Here is a 23,868-nt window from a genome sequence, read left to right as displayed (position 1 = left end):
TTCCTTGTGAATGTCGGCCTCTCGTACACATTTAGCTGTATATTGACACAATGCATGGTTATAAATCTGTATATAATGACCTGTTCTCCTTCATACGTGTCTCTAATGTGTGCTTTCTATTCACTTCTAGATTCTGGTGAATTTGTCGAACCCCAGGGAGCCTCAGACCATGCAGTATGAGAATGTGGTGGTGCACGAGGGCAGCCCCATCCTCCGCGACCTGGTGCTCAGCCCCGATCGCCAGTACCTGTACGCCATGACGGATAAGCAGGTAGGCACCGGGGCACTGCCCAGAAGTCATGCGTCGACCAGATCTTTGGAAGGGATGGTGGTGTGGTTTAAGCTCTGGTGTTCGAAGACTTCAGACCAGGGGGGCTCCTAGTCGTCCGCCAAAGCCAGAGATGACGTAAGGTTAGCAGTGGTGTAGACTGACGTGGTGTTAATTCACCATAGTGCAAGGGGCTTCGGAAGGCCATCACAAACAACCTTTGCCCGTACAATGACATCATGGGAAGTGACATATGCCCTTCGACTCTGACAGCATCACAGGAAGTTCCCATCACTTTCTGGATAGACATCTAGTGAGGGTCTGTTAGATAAGGGTACACTTATTGAAGACTCCTAGAGGGGGATTAATTTCATTGAGAGGACGAACACTAGTGGTGATTGTGCACTATCTCAGTATGTGATCCCTGTAGTACTGATAAGTGTGCTTAAGAAGTCGAAAAGCCTGGAAATAAAATGCAAAGTGAAATAAGACTTTTTTTTACGCTAACGAAAACCCATCAAGGACTATATCGGCGTTTGGGGCACAGGTGCACCAGGGCAGCACTTCTATAAGACGAACAAGGCAATCCATGACCACATCACACTTATGTACACACATGCGCAGGATCTCTTGCTTCAGAAGTAGAGAGAGCACACCCCACATCAATGCAAGGGGGGCCTGCTGCTGAAAGTTTATCAGATACCCTAAAACTGTAGGCGATGGCAGGACGAACCCCCTAATATATGGTGGTGAGAGGGAAGATAGCAGCTTGTAGTACTCTGGGCATAACACTAGATGGCGACAAAGTGCATTGCATGTGAAGCTACAGCAGAACAAGCGCTAAAACAGTGATTATAATAAAGGATTTCTATTTTCAGTTTTTACTGTTTTTTTACAGATGAATACAGATAGAAAACATTCCTTTTTTTTGTTTGCATTTATTTTTAAATGTGGAAATTGGTTTGCTTTTTGAGTAATTCTAAATACTGTCTGCCATGACTGCCAGTCCAATAGATGTGTCGATTGATTGATAGATAAGGGGGTTAAAAAAGAAAGGAATTTTAGTGAAGAGGCTTACAGCAGTAGATACACAAGGCTGATATTGTAATTTGCATGTTTTCATATAAGCGCAATAATTTAACTTCAGCGGGTGTTCCTAGCACTGAAACCTGGCAGACATTCAAGTATGAGTGCATATTTATTGGTTAAATATATGGGGAAATATACTAATTTCAGCTTAATTTTTCCACAAAAAAACCCAAAATATGGATAAATACAGATAAAATTTGCAAAAAAATTAATATGGATAAATACAGACAGAAATGGCAAAAAAAAAACATAAAACCGGGAGCCCTAGTTATAATGAAACATTAGCTTAAGAGCGATGTGCTGTCAATCAAAGAAGAGGCATAGAAAAACAAGCTCCATTGCTGTGTTGACTTACCCTCCCCACCACCCCCCCCCCCGGCCAATGGAAGGAGAAGTTGGAAGCAATGGGCTAAGAAAATATTTTTTTTAAAGACACCATGTGAAAAAACATGAGCAGACCACCACCTACGACAGACAGGAGCTGTCGGCACACATTTCAACAAGCAAACTGTACAAGCAAATTCATTCAAATTTAATGCAAAGCTGAGGGAAATGTGTGGTCGGGAAAATTTATCCTTTTTCTCTCTCTCTGACTTTGGGGAGTGTCCAAGTCCAGAATGGATGAAGCAGTTAATGTATCACAGGCCCCCATAGTTTACATGCTTGTTCATATGTTTCATATGTGTGTATGTACGTAGGATAAAGAAGGGGCAAGTAGAACATGTTCCCGTACTGACTGGGCCCCTACAAAAAGAAGTAAGCATTTGAATAACCTTATTAAATAGTTAGTGCTACTATTGATGTAGGTGTCCAGAGTCCAGCTGCTCCACTGGGAAGTTACTCAGCAGACTGGCAGGGCTGGGGCAGCCTAACACAGAAGAAAGAAAGAAGACCAGGTCAAAGTGTGGTGTGCTGTCCCAAATGGTGTGTAGGAGTCACACGGAAAACCATGTCAGCGACATGATTTCCGCCCACCACTTGGTTTGAAATAAATCACCCACATCCGGCTACCTAATGCCTACTGAGTGTCTGATGGCACTTTTCTGGATCCAGCGACTCAGAGCTGCAGACATTGCAGAATCCATCTTCTCCATGTGGCCACTTCAGACCTGGCCATCAGATGCAGTGGTCTGTGGCCGGTGTAGGCCCGGAATCCTTACCGTTCAGGGCTCAGCTGTGAAACATTGAATCTCAGAAGAGGAGTGAAGGACCATGGGAGGATGAAGGCAAAGACTACACCGTGGTGCTTTTTGATTCACGTCACCATCCATTTTCCACTAAAATAGTCCATGTGGTCGCGCGCCTGCTGTAAATAGTTGCATTTTTCCTGCAGGTCCTGTATTCTAGTTCTACCAAGATGGACTTCTACTTTCAGGAATCCCACTCTGTGAATGAGTGCTGTCGCACTCTGGGATTTAATAAATGACAATTCGCTTTGTTTGCTGCACAATTTCCCAAGTAACATAAGTGTTTTAGAGCTGACGCAGAGGTGCAGGATAGGACTATTGTGTGGTATTAACAAGACCTTTGAACTGGAGCCTGGAGTTGAAATGAGTGCTTAGAAGCAATACAGCTCCCCGCTTAAGCGATGGAAATGCATTACATTATTAGAAAGCCCCATCGCCCAGCGTCGCGGCCGCCACTTGCAGCTGTCTGCCTCTCTCCAGACCTCTCCGCCATCTCTCTCTGCTGTTTACCCTTGGAGTGTTTTACTCTCAAGGCTGAATAACATCTATTAACAGGTATTTAAATGAGAAATAATATTCCCCTGCTGCGACTGATTGAGGTCTCTGAGAAAATGAAGGCAGAAGTCGCCTGCGCGTGGACTCTGGCCCGAGAGCCCAGAGTAACTAGAAATAATAAAATCATGCCAGTCATTTCATTTCTGGTAAGTAGCTGCTTGCCGTATTCATCATTTCCTCAGCAAGCCGCTGACGGGGCTGTCAAAAGCCTCTCGCCGTAATTGCCTCCTTCTCATTACCCTCCACGAGCAGCGCACGCGGGCAACTTGACCTTCGAACCGGCAGCAACGCCGGCAGCATCACTGTTGTCGCCAGGCAGGGCATCATTGGATGGCACAGGATAGAAGGAGACCATGGGGCAGGTACGGGCGCTAAACGCCCTCCACACCGGGATCAACAAGCAACTCACTAGAAGACTACAAACCATCCAGGACTCGGCCGCCAGAGTCCTCCTCAACCTTTTGAACGGATCTCTCATCACACCACGCCTCAGGGAACTACCCTGGCTCCTGATGCACAAACGTGCTTAATTCAAACTCTTCACACATACATTCAAGGCACTAGACTACTGGGGCCTCATCTACCTGAGCAGTCTCGTCTCCTTCCACCATCCACTCAGACCGCCACTCCCCAGAGCACCTACTCTCACACATCCCACACATACATTGAATTACATCAGGAGGAAAAAAATGTTTTTCATCACTCTTAAAGCGCGGAACAACTTCCCACTACGCATCAGAGCCTCCTACTTTCTTCTTAAGTCCCGCATGAAGCTGAAAACCCGGCTTTTCAATTAACAAACCTACAATAGGCAGGGCCAGCGCGCACACCTGCTCAGCACCAGGATACCTACAGAGGCGAAAGTGCGTTTTACCAATATACATAACAAGCCGCAGGCTGTGTCCAGGATGGAGACCGAGCTAGTAGAGTTGGAAAGGATCCAGTTTGTTGAGTTCTCAAGAGCCAGCGACTTTTGCATCGATGAGGTGGTCCGCGAGGAGCGCCTCTCCCATGATGTGCAGGAACTGTAGACAATTGGGTGAACCGAGAGCACCTTGATGGTGTCGCGCACTCTTGAGACTTTCCCCAGATCTTTGCAGTTTTAGTCCCCCCCCAGTGATATTAAATGTATCCGAGGGTATTTGTGGACTGTGTGTCCAACAAGGTGAAGCCGCTGTACATCATTGCATAGAACGAGATAGAGCAATCAAAGCTATATTCCGATGGATGTTAATCGACTCTTAAGTGTCTTGCGGTGAGAACTAGGATAGGGATATTCAAGAGAAGAGATGCTTGAGACCGGATCTTCAACTGAAGCTAAATTGATGTCTCAAGGAGAACAGTCTTAGGTTAGATATTGTTTGAAGAGAAAAGTTAATTTTTTCCCCGAAAGATCAGTAAGGATTCAACGGTTCTTCTTTTCTGAATATGCATTTTATATTTTGTATATGAGTAGGATTGTATTGGCTTTCGTGGCTCACTGGGATTGGCTGATCGAGGAGACGAGCCTTGTTCATGGGAGACAGTTCACAGATGGATGCCAATTCAAATTTAAGAACTAAGCACCCACGAAATATGACTGCCACACCAGTGTTATTTATTGGGAAGCAGTAACACTTAAACACCATAAACAGATTTTAGGGTACAAAGTTGAGAGAAATGGTGGTAGACTTCAGACCTACCATTCATGAGATGTGATGTGAGCAGATGCACCTTTTTCAGGTACGATCCGTATTCTGAGGACTGCGTCTTGATTCTGTTGGACTTTGGCTGACTCCCTCTTACCATTAGGTGCTCACAAGATTTTAGGGTCATGTAGCATGGGCCACACTGGTGCTAACCGTCTAGGAACAATGGTTCTGAGTTAAGGTGGGACAATCTTGAAAAGAGTGGGGTAGTTTGAGTTCTGTTCCAACCCAAAAACACTTGCAATCCTAATCTTGACGTACCACAGGTTGTACAATAGACTGCCAATACTGGCACCCAGCAATGGATCATGGCAAGCACCTGGTTTGCCAGGTGCTTGCCCTCTGCACGGTCTGATGTCTGGTGAATCTCAATGGATGCCTGGCCCCACGGTTAAGGTGGGTAAATGCACCCACCAATGTGGATAGAACCTGAGGTGCAGACTGGTGAAACGGGTGGCCCTCGCTTTCCGTAAGGAGGAAGTAGATTGACACCACGAGTCAAAACAGATTGGGTTGTGGAGGAGGGCAAGAAAATGGGTACATTTAAAAACAATACGTAGGAAGTGAGAATAATGGATTTAAAATGAAGGCAGCAGAAGGTAGGAAGGGTGGCCATAGAAGCGTGAGGAACGCAGAGTTTAAAGTCAGATGGAAACAAAGAGAAGCTGTCGGGTTATTAAGGGTGAGCTATAAATGGAGGAGGACCAGAGGAGAGCAATAGCTGAAGTGTGAAAGGAGTGACGAAGATGAGGATTCTGGATGCACCAAAGTGACGGGCGTCCGGATTCTGATGAGGTTGTTGTGTCTGAAAGAACAGGGCAACAGAGGAGATGGGAGAAAAGAGACGGAACAGGCACGTGAGGTTTGCAGGCAGTAAAAGGCAGAAGAAAGTACCTGGTGAAAGGTGCTTAATTTGAGGTGGGGATGGGGCAGACACTGCTTGCTCAGCCCTGCACATGATTTTCACTTTGCACCAGGGCTTTGAGAGTGCGCCTGTGGGGTTGCTGTGTGATGGCTGTAGAAATGTGCCGTCCTTAGCTTGGCACCTCTCTCCCGTATTCAGGATGTCGTGGGTTTGGCACCGGGCTGTGCCAATGCAGCTTGCATCATTGGCGGGTGCCAAGGCATGTTTTCTCTCGTGGCAGCCTTGTACCGAAGCAGCCCCCTGTTGGCGCAGACAGGCCTTGCCCTCCTCACAGACAATGGCTCAGTAATGACCCCCGGCTGCCATCCTTGCGCGCTAGGTCTCGCCGCCCCTTCCGGCAGATGTGCCAGGGAGGGCACTAGTCGTGGAGGGCCGTGCAAGTGCTGAGCGCCTCGGCTGAGCACCAACCAGCCCGCCCCCATCGAGGACCAGGCTTCGAAATAGGGTCCAAAGACTGATTGTCCTTCCGCACTCGTTGCGGATCCATCCGCCCTTCAGGCTGCAGTAAGAAGCCCTCAGCCCGGCCATTCGGAGCAATTACTTGTAACCACCCCTTTGAGAGCTCCTGGAAGCGAGCAGGTGTTCTATAGGCGTTCGGCCTCGGTGCCAGGAGCTGGGTTTTTCATACGAAGAGAGCTCTCAGGCTAGAAATTAATTTCTTAAATTCAGAGGGTCCCTAAAATATATACTTAAATCTGGTGTACCCTGCAGCCCGAGGAATGTCCTGACCTGAGTCTGGGTAACAGGAGCTGTGCAATCCAAAATAGTTTGGATTTTCTCTTAGAGACTCAGTGGACTAAAGCAGCCACTGCTGGGACCTGTGTTCGACTCAATGGCCACCGGTTCAAATCCCGGCGGGTCCACTGAGCCTTTCATCCATTTGAGGTCTATAAAATGAGTACCATTGAGTTGGGTAACAACAAACATCTGTTATTCAGCGCCAGGACACCTTTGGGTAATCGTGCGCTTTAAAATTATACCTGTTATGTTATGTTATGTTATGGAGTGGCTGTGCATGGTCCCCACCTACCAGGTGGCCCAGGTACACCACAGAACTCTGCCCTATTTGGCACTTGCTTGCCTTAATAGTCAGGCCTGCCTGCTGCATGGCCTGAAGCACTTCCCTTAGGTGGTTTAAGTGATCCCCCCCCCCCAGGTAGAACTGTATACAGCTATATCATCCAGGTAAGCTGCACTGAACTGTTCCAACCCAGACAAGACCCTGTTCACCAACCTTTGTAAGGTGGCAGGTGCATTCTTTAATCCAAAGGGCATTACCTTGAACTGATATTGTCCCTCTGGTGTGGAGAATGCTGACCTCTCCTTTGCTCCAGCAGTGAGGGCAATCTGCCAGTAACCTGAAGTCAAATAAAAAGTACTCGGGTACTTAGCAGCCCCTAACCTATCAATGAGCTCATCAGCTCTAGGTATAGGGTGAGCGTCCGTCTTTGTGACTGCATTCAAACCTCTGTAGTCCACACAGAACCTTAACTCCTTGGGTCCCCCCTGAGGATTAGGTTTAGGTACCAGTACCACTGGACTGGCCCATGAACTCTCAGACGGTTCAATTACCCCCAGCTCCAGCATCTTAGCAACCTCCGCTTTAATGCTGGCTTTGACATGGTCAGACAACCTGTACAGTTTTTTTGTTGACAGGTAGGCTGTCACCAGTGTCAATGTGGTGCACACGCCACTCAGTGATGCCTGGGGACAGAGAGGAGGACGGGCCATCAAACTGCTCCAGCACCTGCTTATAGTGTCTGTTCTGCTGGTCTGTCAATTTAGGAGAGAGTACAACTCCCTCCACTGACCCATCTTGCACATTAGTGGAGAGGAGGTCAGACACAGGCTCAGTTTCCTCCTCCACCCCCTCATCAGTGGCCAGTAACATGGTCATGTCTGCCCTGTCATGGTGGGGTTTCAATCTATTCATATGCAGGACCCTGTGAGGGCTCCTGGGGGTGCCAAGGTCAACCAAATAGGTAACCTCACCATTCTTTTCTAAGATTGGATAGGGTCCATTCCACTTGTCATGGAGGGCCCTGGGAGCCACAGGCTCCGTCACCCACACCAACTGTCCTGGAGTATACTCAGGCATAGTAGCCTTTTGATCATACCAGTGCTTCATGAGCTCCTGGCTGGCCTCCAGTTTCCTGTAGGTGTTCTGTCTTTGTAAGCTGGGAGTCGTGTGCTATGGTATTTAAGGGGCGCTTTGTCTGGCTCTTCGTAGGTGAAGGTGCCTCTCAGTCTCTTCCAAGCTAAACTGTTGACAAAACCTACACTCTCTTGGTAATGGCTTGAGCAGCCAGGTTTTTATACTCTGTCACTGATGGAGAGTGTGTTTTGCATTTTTCTCTACTGTGAGGTACTCTGCATTATTAGTTTTTTTCCCAGTGCTATCTGTGGCTTTTAAGCACATAGTGATATTCTAGGAGTATCTCCCCAGCACACTGTGCACCTCTGCCTTGCCCAAGGCCACACATGGCGTACGTAGCCCTGCTTGTCACCAGAGGTGTGCACTAAACTTCTTTAAGGCAAGCTTCAGTCTGAATGTCTGCCAGATTTCCTGCTTTTCAGGCACTACTGGTTTTAAAGGTTCATTTTGGCCACAATGAAGGACACAGACTACTGACACAGAAGCATTAACAAGCTCATTGTCCGGCGTGTCCTGTTTATCTACACTGGGCAAACATCCGCCAACCTAAGGAAATGCCTTTCTGTGAAGTCTGTCCTATTCATATGTCACAGCTGCAAAAATAAGCAAACCATGTTCTCTGCGTTGTCACTTTTTTAGGTCTAGCTGAAGAGAGCCAAGTCTCGGGAAAGACCTTTTGTTACAATTGCCTAGGAAAGATGCTCCGATTGCGCCTTGCATTTCATCTGCTTTTGCTGGTCATTGTGTGCTTTGCTAGCGCGGTGCCAGAAAGGGGCGTGTTTAGCATGGGAGAACTACAGGGAGCAGAAATAAGTGCAGTGTGATTTAAATGGAGGTTGTAGTGTGGCTCTTGGGAAACTGTGCAGTCTCCCGCTATTTAATCGTGTGTAGACGCGTAATCCCTTATTCAAGCACGTACAATATCTTGTGCACAGCCACAAATTTGATATCCCTTGTACTGTACTGTCACCTTAGCATGCTATATTCTGCTTACTACCACCAGCTCACAAGAGGTAGCTTGTGTATGTCCATCATTCCATATGTTTCTTGTGTCGATTTGCCAGACCACGTGATATTGCCTATAAAGTCACCAGCCCATACTATACTCATTGGACCTCATGTGATATTGCGTTTATACCGAAAAGGCCATACTATGTGCATTGTACACCTACCAGCCTATGTGATATAGTCTACAGCAACCAGTCCTGACTACAGTGACTGTGCAGCCATACGCCAGTGGGATATTGAGCTTAGTCCAATAAGCCCATGGAATATTGTTTGTACAGTCGCCAGCCCATAGTAGATCAATTGTACCAGGCCATGTGATATTCTCTGCATAACCACCAGCTCGTATTTTAGCCATTCTACAGACACTAGACCATGTTATATTATGTGTATAGCCACAAGCTCACAATTTATCAATCCTACCATCCCATATGATATTGTGTATACCCACAAGTCAATTCTACACCCACAAGTCAATTCTACAGCCATCGTGCACCTGCCAGCACTTGTGAATTGTATAGCCGCAAGCCCATTCTATAGCCCTTGTACACCTGTCAGCCTCTGCGATGGTTTGTATACAGCTACCAACCCTTACTATATTCATTGTACCAGCTCATGTGATATTGTGTGTATATAGCCACAAGCCTGTTATTGCACACCCACCAGCCTATGTGTTCTTGTGTCTACAGCAACCGGTCCATATTACATTTATTGCCCAGTGAACCGCTAATGGAATATTGTGCTTATAGCCACTATAACATGGTTGATTGGGCAATCACCAGCCCTCAATATATCCACTGTACCAAGCCCTGTGAAATGGTGTGTATAGCCACAGGCCCATACTCATACTCTATCTGTGATACACCCACCAGCCGTGTAAAGGTCATACCCACAAGCCCATGAGGTAGCCCTTGTACCCCTGTTGGCCTCCGTGATACTTTGTGTGCAGCAACCAGCCCATACAATGTCCACTGTGCATCTAACCGCTAATGCACAATTTTTTGTCTATCTGTCTGTCTCTGTGTGTGGCTTCCATCCATAGTATATTTGTTGTACAGCCACTAGTCCGTAGTATAGACGCTGTACTATCACCAGCCCATACCGTGTGCATAGTCAAAAGGCCATACTATATCCATGGTAACACCGTACGGCAAAGGGAGATGGTTTGCGTAGTCAGTATCCCATATTATATTCATTGTACAGACACCAGTTTCAGTGACTTTGTGTTGGCACCAACATAAATGCATTATAAAGGCACCAGCCCATCCTAATAGCCATTACAGAGCTACCAGGCCATGTGATATCGTGTGTGCATATCCACCATACCTAATAGCTGCTGTACATCCCATAAAATATTTTGCATACCAGCTCAGGTCCATACTAGAGTGTTGTATTGAGTTATTTAGAGTTATACGCAGGGCTTCATGCTTCTTCAATGAATTTGTAACTATTCAAGCACTTTGTGTCCAGGGAAGTTGGTCATTGCCTATAGCCACTGTACAGCCACTTGCCTATGTGAGATTGTGTGTACGGGCCCCATATGATACTGTCAGTTGTAAAGCCACAGCCCATGCTATATCCATCTTATAGCCACCAGCCCATATTATACCCACACGCCCATACCATATCCTGGCCAGCAGTCCATACTATATCCTTCTTCTAGCCACCAGCCCATACTATATCCCTGTTATAGCCACCAGCCATGTGATATTTCTGTTATAGCCACCAACCCATGTGATGTCATGTGCAGCCTCCAGTGCGAATGGCGTCCAGTGTCTCCCTACAGCAACGCAGGACTCACGTGCCTTGCCCCCCCCCCCTTCCCTTGGTCCCCCCTCTTCCCTTGTAGTAAACGCGGACCGGACACGTTCAGATTCCTCTGTGTGGGAGTGTGGGGTCGCTGGGACCTCCAGCCTCGCTCGGGATTCACCGGCAGAGAGAAGCTGCGTCAGGACTACGTCCCACCCGGCGTCGACAGTCGGTGCAGCCAATAGAGCAGCATGCCCTCTGACCCCTGGCGCCCGCCGCCGCGCGAGGATGCGGTTGCTAGGCGAGGGCAGCAGGATACTGTGATGGATGCGCGTCTGCAGCGCCGGATGCTGATGAGGCAGGGTTGGTGGGCTGGAGGTGGGAGCAGGGGCTCTGCTCAGCCACGCGCAGAGAGGCGCGTGTCATGCTGAGCCGGGGTGAGATGGTGGACCCCCGGCTGGTGAGATATGGCGGACCCCCGGCGGGTGGGCTCGGACATATCTGCCTGGGCCCCGTGGGGCGGGTATCTTTAAATTACTCGCGCTCATTTAGTCCAGGGTTTTCGTTCTGTGACCCGTATCCATGATATTATAAGTGAATAAATAGAACTACAAGACCCAGAATGCAAAGCTTAACCTGACCGAAGTGAACTATCTCTTCTAAAACAGAGAGCGCAGCATTCCACTGAGATTCCCTTCTCGGGCTCACCCAGTTCCAGCCACCTCGGACCCACATTCCTTGGCAGCAGTATTCGTGAACCAAACAATCCAAGCGATCAAAATAAGTTTTTCTCAGTTGAAACGAGCACTTGCTTTGACCCCATGCTTATTAAGTGTGCCCTTTCTTCCACACCCTTTTAATCCTCTCCTTCTGCTGGCTTTCAAAGGATATATAGAGGTTTCTATTCCTCAATTTTACAACGTTAAACTAAGCAAGGCCCATTGCTGCAGCTTTTTACCCATGTTTGTAAATTCTTGCAACTCTCAAGCGTACATATCTATGCGATTCTGGTCCAGAAAGCCTTCAAGGGGTTCGCGCGTGGTAAGCCATACATATGACACATCTTCATGGAAGGGAGGCTTCGGTTACTTCTTGAAAGCCTGCAAGGTGTGACCTGTCCTCCTGGAAGGGAAGCTGGTCTCAGTACTCTGAAGGTTTGAGATCGACGGCCTATGGCATGGAGGGGATGCTCCGGCTCAGTGAACGTGCGAACTCCCCACCTCTGGCGTCAAACGGAAGCTTTCCCAATTTCTCTTGGTCTCCCCTCATCAAAAGGAAGCTTGAACTCATTCTGAACGTGTGGGACTCTTGACATATCTTCGATAAGGGAAACTTTTGTAGCTCTTGAATATACAGCAGCCATGTCATATCATCGTAGAAGGGAGCTTGAGTAGCAGGAGTTGTGGGCGTCATGGAAGAGAAGCTTGGGTAACTCTGAAGGTATAGGTGTCGTGTCCTATCCTCATGGAGGGGAAGTTTTGCTTCTCTCTCAGAAGGTTTAGGAGTCGTGTTCGATCCTCATGAAGAGGAAGGTTGGGTAAATCTGACGTGTCCTGTCTAGTCTTCATGGAGAAGAAGCTTAGCTTAACACATAATATTTGAGAATCGTGGCCTAGCATCATGGAGGGGAAGCGCTACTTAACTCTCAGAAGGTGCTGCAATTGCCCTGTCCTAATGGAGGGAAGCTTGGCTTAACTTTCTGAAGATATTAGATTCATGGGCTGTCTTCATTGAAGGGTAGCTTGGCCAACTGAAGGTATGAGAGCCATGTCCACTCTTCTTGCAGGGAGAGCTTGGGTTACTCTAAAGCAGGCGCCGGACGGGTAACCAAAACCGGCCCTGGCAAAGTGCTCGGCCGGCCCCCCTGGGCGTGGTGGGGGGGGGGCGGCGGCGGCCGAGCTGTTTGTCAGGGCCGGTTTTGTCCGATTCCGTTACATCGGCTGAAAATGGCCCTGTAACAAAAACGGTCCCCAGGGGCCCCCAGCCCTGGCGGCCCGCCAGCGAAATGCCCGGTGCCCACTACGGCCAGTCCAGCCCTGCTCTGAAGGTATGGAAGTCACGTCTGATCCTCATGAACTGGAAACTTGGCTTAACACGTAATGTAGGAGAATCGTGGCCGAGCATCATGGAGGTGAAGCTCTACTTGACTCTCAGAAGGTGCGGCAGTTGCCCTATCCTAATGGAGGGAAGCTTGGCTTAACTTTCTGAAGATATCAGATTCATGGGCTGTCTTCATGGAAGGTTTGCTTGGGTAGCGCTGACATTGTAGGAGTCTTGCCCTCTTCTCAGGAAACGCAAGCTTGGGGTATGAAGTGAAGGGCAGCAGACCAAAGGTAGAGATAAAAGGTGGTATTTATTCAAGTTAGGTATAACAGGTGAGAGCCAGGGAAGCGACGTCCTTCTTCAAGCAGCTCAGTCACATCAATGTTCCACATGGAACTTATTACTACAACACTCTATATTCTATACACGTGCATTTAAAGGAATAAGAACACAACACATCCCCCCCCCCCATACATTAAAGAAAGAAACAGGGGAAGGTAGAACAAGAGAAGAAGGGATGGTAAGGAAAAAAAGGAATGAATATAAACAGGAATACAATATTACAAAGCATAGTCTTTCAGCCATCTGGGCACAACTCTTGTTCTTTTATCAAGTAACGTATTGGTCCTATTCTGTGTAACACTTGCACCGAAACCTGTAGAAGCAGAAGCATTGACATTAGTTTGAACTTCAAGCTCACGACTACAACCTTCACCCACTCCCCCCTCAATACACAAGGGAGGGTAGGATTGCCTGGGTTCACCAGAAACAGCCGTCAAATCCTTACCAAGTTGAGACTGAATCTGGCTATTATCAAAATGATCTTCTACCCAATCAAAATTGTTGATACATGAATCTGGAAGTACCTCTACACAATTTTGATCAGGGTTAAAGGCAATATTTTTAAGATTCCATACTCTACCATCATCCAGTCTTACAGAATTCCTTAAAACCTCAGCAATTTTACAAGGTGGTTCAAAACGGCTCATACCCTTAGGAACCTTAAAAGGTTTCTTAACCCTCACCCAGTCTCCGACCTTGACAGAAACATCTTTAGTATTATGGTGAGAGTCATAGAAATCTCTGCTCTTCTCGTGACTGGACATTAATCTATCCTTGACGTCTACAGGAGACCAACATGCAATTTTTCCATCAAATAGCCAACCAGGATTAAACTTACATCTAGCTGTTCTGCCCCTCATCATGGTGAACGGGGACATGCCAGTGCTGTTCTGCACAGTAACTCTATATGACCAAACCGCCTTCTGTACCTGTACCTTCCAATCAAGTCCACTATGCACAGAGGCCTGAATAATACCTTTGATCACTCTGTTAAACCTTTCAACAGTGCCGTTGCCACTAGGGTTATATAATGCAGTAGTTTTGTGTTTGACACCACACCTGTCGAAATACTCCTTAGCTAGTCTAGACGTAAATTGGACACCATTGTCCGATAGCACGCAAGCCGGCAAGCCCTCCACCATGAATATTTTATCCAAAAATTTAAGTACTGTCTGAGTGTCAACCCTCTCCACAATTTTGACAATAGGCCACTTGGAAAAGAGGTCAATCGCCACCAAACCATATTCTTTAGAGTCCCCAACAGGTCCGAAAATATCCATCGCAATGGTGTCCCAAGGAAAGTTGGGAATTAAGCCATCACTCATCTTGGGTTTAAAAGTCCTAAGAGTCTTGTCAGCAGACATGCAAACTGTACACTTTTTGACAAACTCCTCAACCTCCCCGTCAACTCCAGGCCACCAGAACATACCTTTGACAACAGACTTGGTTCTCATAATCCCAAAATGCCCCTCATGGCACAACAGAAGAATTTTCTTTCTTAAAGACATAGGTGGGACGATTCTATCACCTCTAAACAACATATCGTTCTCAGAGGACAACTCCGTACGGACTTGCCAAAAGGCATCCAAACCAGGAATACACTTCACCTTGGGCCAGCCCTTACAAATATACTCTAAAACATTTTTCAAAACAGGATCTTTCTCCTGTTCAGTCAACCACTCTGTTTTACTTATGGCAGGCTCACCACAATCATGTACCAAAGCTACGCAGTATTCGCTCCAGGGATCATCTTCACACTCCTCCAGAGGAGGTGGAAGTCTTGACAAACAATCAGCAATGCGGTTGTCCCTACCCGGCAGATAAACCATTTTATAGATATATTCCTTCATCCGCATAGATAATCTAGCTAACCTTGCGGATGCACCTGAGATACCATCACATGATAAAATGCGGATCAATGGTTTATGGTCTGTACGAATGGTCACAGGTTTGCCCCAAACGAATGCTCGGAAATGTTCCAGCGCCCATGCACACGCTAGGGCCTCTCTCTCGATGATAGGATACCTACTTTCAGCAGGGGAAAGGGCCCTTGAGGCAAATAAAATTACCTTTTCTTTACCATGCCCATCGTACTGTGACAACACTGCGCCCAAACCCTTGTCACTTGCGTCAGTAGTGAGCAAACAGTCAACATTAGGGTCAAAACTGGCAAGAGCATTTACCTTTTGTAACTCCTTCTTGATTAAATTAAACTCTTCCTCACACAATTCACTCCAAATGAACTTAGAGTTCTTCTTCAATAGTGCACGCATATTATAAACCTTTGCTGCGAAATTTTTTATGAACTTGGCACAGTATTCAGCCATGCCGAGGAACGCTCTCACCTCATCTTTTGAAACAGGTGCAGAGAATTTAACAATATTCTCCACTAAGGTAGGCTTGGGTTCAACACCTTCTTCGCTTATGACATGCCCCAGATATGAAACACTTCTTTGGCTGAATTTGCACTTGGATAACTCTACAGTCAGACCAGCTGACTGCAAGGTTCCTAAAACTTGTTTTAGTTTGGAATCATGACTTTCTTTGTCTTTAGCTGCCACAAGAATATCATCCTGAAAAAATGAGACATTCTCCATATCTCCAAACAGCCTATGCATCAGCCGCTGAAAAACAGCAGCGGCTGAGGCCAACCCAAAGGGCATACGCCTGAACTGATAACAGCCAAACGGTGTTATAAATGCCGTGAGGTTCTTAGATTTAGGATCCAACATTACCTGGTGGTAGGCGGCAGAAAGGTCCACCGTGGAAAACCATGTAGCACCCTTAAGGGAAGATACCATTTCGTTTATTCTAGGAAGGGGAAACTTTTCCACCACGATATTATTGTTCAAGTGGCGCAAATCGATGCATAGACGGATTTTTCCGTTGGGTTTCCGGGCAACCACAATCGGAGAAATCCATTCTGATGTTTCCACTTCTTCTATAATGCCTTTGGCAAGCAGACCCTGGATTTCCTTTTTCACTTCCTCCCTTATAAGAATAGGTATTGGCCTCACTTTATGAACCCTGGGTTGTGCATCAGCCTTTAAAATTATCTTATGTTCAAACCCCTTCAGAACACCCAACTCCTTATTAAATACTTTGGGAAAACTCTCAGATAGTGTTTCCTCCATTCTACTACAGTCATCCAAAATCAAAACCTTGTCCTTAGAATTAGGATCTAGTATGATGTGTAATTTCTTCTGATCGAACCATCCTAATACAGATGGCCCTACCTTTGCCACATACAACTTCGCTCTTGTGGACCTGCCTTTAAACACAAAGGTAAGCCACCTAAAACCAATCATACCTATCCTGTTACCTGTAAAACTGATTGGGCAAACATCTGATGGGTATAATTGCTCACCAATCTTATTTACAAACTTCTTTTGCCAAACCTCCTCATTTATGATCGTGTATGGGGAACCAGAGTCCGCGTACACACTTATGACTACCCCACCTAGGGATATGTCACAAATAGGTTTTCCTTTTAATGAATCTTCCGAAATGTTGATTACGTAGTTTCCTCTAACACTTTTTATGCAACATTCCTCCTCAGTTTCTAATTCATCCACACTCTCACTTTCATCTTCATACACATATTTTACATTAGTGCGTCTACGACACATTTTGCTAAAGTGACCTAAAAGTCCACAAATGCCACACTTCTTTTTTAACGCAGGACATAGTCTACTAAATGCTAGATGTTCTTTACTGTCACATCTATAGCATCTCCTATCCTCCATGTTCTTATTCTGAGCTCTTGCAGGCTGACTAGCCCATCTCCCTTGCTGCTGCTGCTGTTGACGAAAATTTCTACTGGAAGCCTGAATCTTGCACACAGTTCCCGAAGACTTGGACAAGTCTTTCTCAGTCTCCTTTACCACCGTGGCACACCTCCCTGACATTTCCGATTTTCTCATGATGGCCACAACGTCATCAAGAGGTGCATCACCATTCACCCAAAGCCGATCTTGTAGGGCAGAGTTGTTGTTGTGCATTACCAACTGATCACGGATGAGATCATCATGCAAATTGTCGAATTTGCAATCTATTGCCAGTTTTTTTAGATCATCCATCCACTCATCCACAGTTTCTTCTTTAGTCTGCTTTCTTTGGAAAAATTTGTGTCTTATGACCCCAATGCACACCTTGGGTGCAAAGTATTTGTCCATGTTCTTTATTGCGTTTTCAAATTCATCTAGGCTGGAGTCATCCAATTTGCTCATTCTTGAAAAGGTTTTTAATCCTACAGGACCTAAAGAATGTAACAAAAGCCTCTTTTTTTGTTCAGGTTTCATTTTTTTGGTTTCGTCAACAGCTTCCAAGTAATTAATGAAATATTCTTTCCATTCTATCCACTTAATATTGGGTTGGGTACCTTTGACCCAAAAAGGCTCAGGAGGACTAATAGAAAAATTTTGTTGTGCCATGTCTTTTTCCTTAACCACAGTACTTACACTGGAGTCACCTTCCTCCATACACTGTGAAGTACAATTTAAATTAATCAAACGACCTTCTCCCGGTCTTCTCACCTGTTACAAAATATCTCTTCTATAACAATAAACTTCCTTTTTATAATAAAATAATATATATATATTTTTTTTAAATGTTCCACCTTACTTTGTTGTCCGGAATCAGCTCCTTTAAAAAAAAATGTGAAAGATTTCCCTCGCGTTGCACCAACTGACCTTCAACACTTAAATCGGAAGGTGTCCGCTTTTTCTTTCATATCGGGAAGTGCTGCTCGATATAAACACACTATCTCAAAATGGCCGCCACGTTGGGGTCACGTTGCGTGACCTGCGTCTGACGTCAGGGTAGCTTAGTCATCCACGTCAGGGTTTAGAGGTCGCATTACGCGTGTTGCGCGCAGTTCCTCTCGCGGTGGGCGCACGCAGCAGAATGGCAGGCACAGATTGAATGATGCAGGTAGGCACTGTGGATCAACGGTTCTTTTACAGAAGCGCTGCGTAGTGCGATACAGATGTCGGAAATGTCCCGAAAATAAAAATACAATCAGCGAGTGGTGCCAACGCCGAGGTAGTAGTTAGACAATGAAAAAAAAATTACTCACATTAGTTTTTTCCGTTCCGGTTAAGTCCGCTTTCCTTTTTATCCTTCTTTTTTTTTTTTGAAAGTTCGTTAAGAATAGTCCAAATAATAACCAAACTCCAGTTTCCCTCGTCGCCAATTTGAAGTGAAGGGCAGCAGACCAAAGGTAGAGATAAAAGGTGGTATTTATTCAAGTTAGGTATAACAGGTGAGAGCCAGGGAAGCGACGTCCTTCTTCAAGCAGCTCAGTCACATCAATGTTCCACATGGAACTTATTACTACAACACTCTATATTCTATACACGTGCATTTAAAGGAATAAGAACACAACAGGGTACCTCTCGAAAGTGCCAGACTCCTGGTCTATCGTCATGGTTGGGAAGCTTGGCATAACTGTAGGAAGATGTGGGGGTCGTGGCCTGAGGCATTGATGGGGCGCTTGGGTACCTCCTGGATGTATGATGGTAGAAGTCACATCACATGCTCGTCAGTCCTGTGACACCACAGGAAGCGATGTCTAATGATCGCTGGGCAGTGTGTGTGTGTGTGTGTGTGTGTTTGTTTTTGTTTGATTTTTAAGTATTTCTTATTTGAAAGCTGGCTAATACAGACTGACCGCGAGACAGAGTTTCCACTCCTGACTCTAAACTTTGTCACAAGAGGTGCATGCAGCCAGTGGGGGGAACTGCTGCGCCGAAGAGGTGCTCCTCTTTACAGCAATAATGCTGGGACGTGGTATATTCCGATATTATTCATTTTTTATCCCGAAAAGCGTTAAAATATGCGTGTGCTTTGAAGCGCCACTGGACGCTGTAAGTGCTTTAAAACGTCACAGGAACACACTTCCCCGTGACTTGCCATTGGTCGACCTGTGACACCCCAGCGAGCTCACGTCATCGCTCGATGCCCAGGAGCGCATATCCCAGAACAATGTTCACTACACTTATATTTTTGGGAGACTGTCTCTCACAAACCGTGCCCCCTCCTCCAAGATCTGAGGTAGTGCGCCTAGAGGCCAGCTGCCCCTAGCAAGGATGTAGCTGGATGGAGAAAGCGTCACAATACCCCCTCTCTTGTACCAAGACCTTTTAATTCTTTCGAAAGCGATGCAAATGTCAGAGTTGTATGTACAACCTCTTATTAGATTTAGCAAACAATTAACTTTGTAGTCTGCATCACATCAAAGGTCAGTCTGTTTAATTTTTTCACCGCCATATATTATTTGGACGGCTTCCTTTGGCCGCGTGGCTAGCGCTCTGGCTCCTCGCACGCGGCGCTTTGATATTTTTTCCACTCCGCGCCATTTTGAAGGCATCTGTTCCTGCTGCGCCTGCTGCTTGTTCGGGGTCCCCCTGGGCTCGCCGAGGAGGCCCGCGTCCTTCCAGGTGCTGCATGTGCTAAAGTTGGCGCCCGGACGCCATTCTGCGCCACCACCTCCTTGGCACGGGTCCGGGGGTCTTTGGCGCGGGATTTCCAGGCCCCCCCGGTGGGTTTGGATTCCGCCAAGCACGAGAATGATAGCATATGGGCCTTCGCGAGCAGTGCATGTAATCGGAGCCTCAAAGCCAGTGAGATCTGATCGGGTTAATGCACCTGCTGCTGCCGAGATCTTTGTCCAGCACGCGCATCGCACAGGCTGCAAGCCCAGGATGCTGGCTCGCCCGTTCATCATTTCAGCGTTGAATATTGAGCAGTATTGCGTCTGGTAATAGAGCACTTATTTACAGAGCTTCGAGGCCTCATTTAAAAATACAGTATTAGTAAGCGGTGCAGACAGCCTGCAGGGAGGCTGCCGCTGCGGATGGAAAACACATAGCAACTCCCTGCAGCAATGCTCCACGTGGAAGTTTCCTAAAAGTCACCAGCCCTGTGCTTTACTACTTCCACAGAACAAAAAAAATTCCCACAGGTTCCCTATAGTCCAGGTTTTAACCTTTTTTTCTTCTGTAGCAGTCCAATTCCGTATGCTCAAAAAAGAAGTTTGGTTACATATGACCACATTCCCTATATGGCTTTATATATTCTATTGTTAGTGCATGGAATGTCTGCCTGCACAGTGCATATATGTTTCATGATTAGAATATTTTTTGTGGTCTTGGATTTGTTAAAGGTGAAGTGATGGGGTGTTGAGGTGGTGGTCTCCCACTGTTTGCATGAGCCAGAAATTCACAAACACCTGCCCTCGTACTAAAAGCGTGACCTCGGCGTTTAATCTAGAGGCTGTGATTGTTATGTTTCGTTATTGCTTGCTCCTTTGCATGTATCTGAAACTTCCATGTGTTTCCATTTTCCTGGTGGCTTCATACTTGTGACTTTGTATTTTCGAGTTTGGCCTTACTGTTCACCAGTTTACGGATTGCTGTTTCTCGTTGTTGAGGGTGCGGTGAGCCATTGTACCTTTATTTCTCAACGGGCCTTGTGTGGTGCTTCTGTTCACTGTAAAGAGATCGAAGAACTGCCCACTGTTCTAACTGTTCAACACAGCCCTGAGAACGTCCCCAATAAGCCAAGTTCCAAGATGGCCTTCTTTAATGGCGGGTTTAACCATTGTTGGCCATGATTAGTCCTCTGTTTGTAGGAATTAATGTTCCCAACCTTTGTAGACCATTTGTAAGTCGTCAAGTTGGTTCAGACATTGATGACCAGCATTGTACATCCAATTGATGGATGGCTTTGTTTAGAACCACCAACTGCTAACATTTCCATCCATTGGTAGATATCCCCGTGGTCTAACCGTAGATGCCCTCATGAGCCGGCCAATTGTGTCCATCACTGTCATGTAGTCATTTTTCACCATCAGCCATCTGTGCGTAGACATGGCTATAACCCAGCCGTTCGTCCTCGTCGTTTGTTCGCTGTTGGTGGATGTCTTTGTGGTGCTACCTTTGATGGACGTCGTCTAGCCGATGTTTGTGTGCATCCCTCTTGGGCAACCATTGTTTGCCTTTCCCAGCATCGATCGGTAGACATCTTTGTGGTCCCATCATTAGTCAGCCATTTATTGACGTCATTGTGCTGCAAACATGGCAGCCATTTTTGCCATCCTTTGATAAGTGTCCCCATCACCATGGTTCAGCCATTCAAGACTACCTTTGGCCAGTGATCGGGGAACATCTTGGTGGAGTAGCCATTGATGGGAATCGCCAGTAAACTCTGGGGCGCCCCCTTGAGGTCCAACCAGAGATGCCTTTAGCAGCCAGCCATTGGTAGCCATTCCTGTGGTTCAATCAATTGTAGTCATCACTAAGCATCTGTTAGTCTGCATCATCTTGATCCAGAAACTGATCTTTCATCCATCCTGGCTGTTACTACGGACCCACCCTTTGACTATTATCAAACATTAAACCAGCAACCAGTCTGGAGGGGTCAAGATGACGTTTCATGCTCTACAAAATTTCTTGATACACAGTTCAATGCCAGAAGAGGTTTGCTTATTCGGTTGTTGAATGCCTGCACTCACTTTGCAATTCTGTTAGTTAGCGAAGGTAACATTTGTATATTACAAACAGCTAAAACATTTTTCTGTGCCGTCCACATCCCCTTATCCTAGCACAGAGACCTAATTTCTCTGGTTTTCATACAAGAAATTCCAAACCCTGGAATATACGTTGTAGGAAAAAAATCATTGTTCGGCTGAATAAATCTTGTTGAAATAACGAATCAGCTGTTACTTTTATAGTGTAAACCGAGGCTGAAGTGATTAAAAAACTGTCCTTGCATGGCCAGATGTGTTTAGAAGTTACATTAATTATTATACATTTAATTAATTTACCAGTACGTTAGATCCAGGGACAATCTTCTGTGAACCCAGGGGGACCTGGGTTGACTCCATATATGGCCACACACGTCACAGGTGTGCATCGCTTCTTTGGGACGTGTCTTTGGGTACCAAGCTTCCGATCATAGCATTTCTTATCGAGCTGAAAGCTGAACACTGCACCAATATAGCATGTGAGATGCCAGGTACGTGCTGAACCTTGGATACCCAGAACATCTGAACACTAAGAGATGCTGGACATCAAGCTGTTTCCTTAATAACCTGTATGCTGACAGGACAGCAAGACAGCTCGGGGAGTTAATGCCCCTGCAGTACATATCTGTATGCAGATCACAGGTGAATAAGTGGTGCTGGTAGTGTCTTACCTTTGTACCTCCTGAGGTTATTAGCAATACTGCCAAGGGGGTGGTGGCCGTAATAGCAATTTGTTGCTGTGATTGTGAAGCATTGAATTACCAGGATATTGACAGGCCCTAGGTACAAGTTTACAGATCGGTGGGTTACTGTATGTTCAGCAGCGGTGGCCTTGGCCCTAAACCAACTGCCAGCAACAGGCACCCTCATTTTTTTAGTTGTCAATTAAAAAAATGTGATTATATTCTTTTCTTTGGAATTTGGACCTCCAGTTGGCCTCACACCCTAGGTGAGTGACTGTTTTGCCTATGAGGATGGGTTGATCTTGATCCACACAGCGCCCTGTCTCCGAAGCGTCATTGCCCCATTTTCATCAGGCTTTGCACCTAGGGTGAGAGTTTGTCTTGTTGCAGTGTTGTTTCTGGTACCAGCGGCTTGAGGTAGGGCTCACCCATGGGTCATTTTAGGCCTTTTGGTCCACAGCATTAACAAATAAATAAATGCACCTCACTGTCTAAAAAAGCATTGCAAAAAATTAGCAAGGTTATGCCTTAGGATGAAGTGGGAGAGATACTGAACCTAAAGTAATTCCTACAGGTTTGGTATTTTTAAGAGCAGACCTCGCTGGCTCGCAGCAATGCACTGGACGAGTGGCCGGCCTCAGCAGGGATACAACAATACGCAGAAGTTAGTGGAAAAAGAGTTTATCACAAGGTAAATTAGGAAGCCTTGTCCACACCGTGGAGTGAGTCTGTTGTGGTCGCACCATCTCGCCCAAGTGCTGAGCAGTGAGGAATGAGTTCAGCAGGAGCCACAAACCCCTCCGCTGCTTGAGTCTCGCCATGAGATGGAGTCTTGCACCCGGGCTGCCTCACGTGGAGGCCCTGTTGACATCGCCTGCAGCCCTTCACCTGTGCCTGCCCACCTCTTGTGTGATGCTGGCAGAGTCCACCTCTCCTGAAGCCCTGGCCTGCACCAGCCCACCTCTGGGACTCGTCTGGCACTGCGGCTTTCCTATCCCGCAGCACTTTCCCACACCACTTTCCCACACCATAACACCTCCCCTGTGTCACTTGCCTGCACCAAGCCACCTCTTCCAGAGCCGATAGCAGTGGAGGTTTCCCCGTTACGATGCGCTGAAAAGAGTGACTTATCATGGTCTTCTCACAAACCTAAGAATAACGAATCCACCTCCACGCAGCGAGACCGTTGAATTGATTAAGTCTACCATCTTACATATTGAACGATTACTTTGGACGTCGTTTCATGATCTACACTAATAGGATTTAGTGACCAAGACTATAGGGATTGCGTCCCTTTGAAAAGCTTTTGCCGGGAGTCATATTGCCTGTGTGTTTTTAGAACTCGTTTACATCTATACTGGGAATCAAGACTCGTGTCCTTTAACATAAATGCGCAATTTCCTTTTGCCTTGAAAAAGTCTCCATGAGACAAAACACGAGTCGGCAGGACAAGCTGGAAATACCTTTAATGTATATGAAATAAAGATTTGAAGTCTAACATCTGGTCTGGATCCGTATTTTGGAAGTCCATTTCCTATCAATGAACTCTAACCTTAAAACTTGTGAATGATAATAATAATCATTTGGAATACTACGTAATTTTGAGAGTGCTTGATATACCTGTTTTCTTCTTTGGTACCCTGTAGCCCTGG

At 46.4% G+C, this 23,868-nt stretch overlaps 1 protein-coding gene across 2 annotated transcripts in view; it reads left to right on the top strand.

Moving 5' to 3' along the window:
* LOC147659125 (plexin-A1-like) overlaps positions 1-23,868 on the top strand; it is a 589,684-nt gene that overhangs the window by 300,479 nt on the left and 265,337 nt on the right. For both annotated transcript variants that reach the window (XM_086951953.1, XM_086951952.1), the window contains exon 4: positions 131-271. In XM_086951953.1, coding sequence (XP_086808079.1) covers positions 131-271 — 141 coding nt within the window. The remainder of the gene's footprint in view (positions 1-130; positions 272-23,868) is intronic.

This window comes from Lissotriton vulgaris, unplaced genomic scaffold (assembly GCF_964263255.1).
Source record: "Lissotriton vulgaris unplaced genomic scaffold, aLisVul1.2 SCAFFOLD_442, whole genome shotgun sequence".
NCBI classification, from domain to species: Eukaryota; Metazoa; Chordata; class Amphibia; order Caudata; family Salamandridae; genus Lissotriton; species Lissotriton vulgaris.
This window is presented reverse-complemented; position numbering and strand designations above follow the sequence as displayed.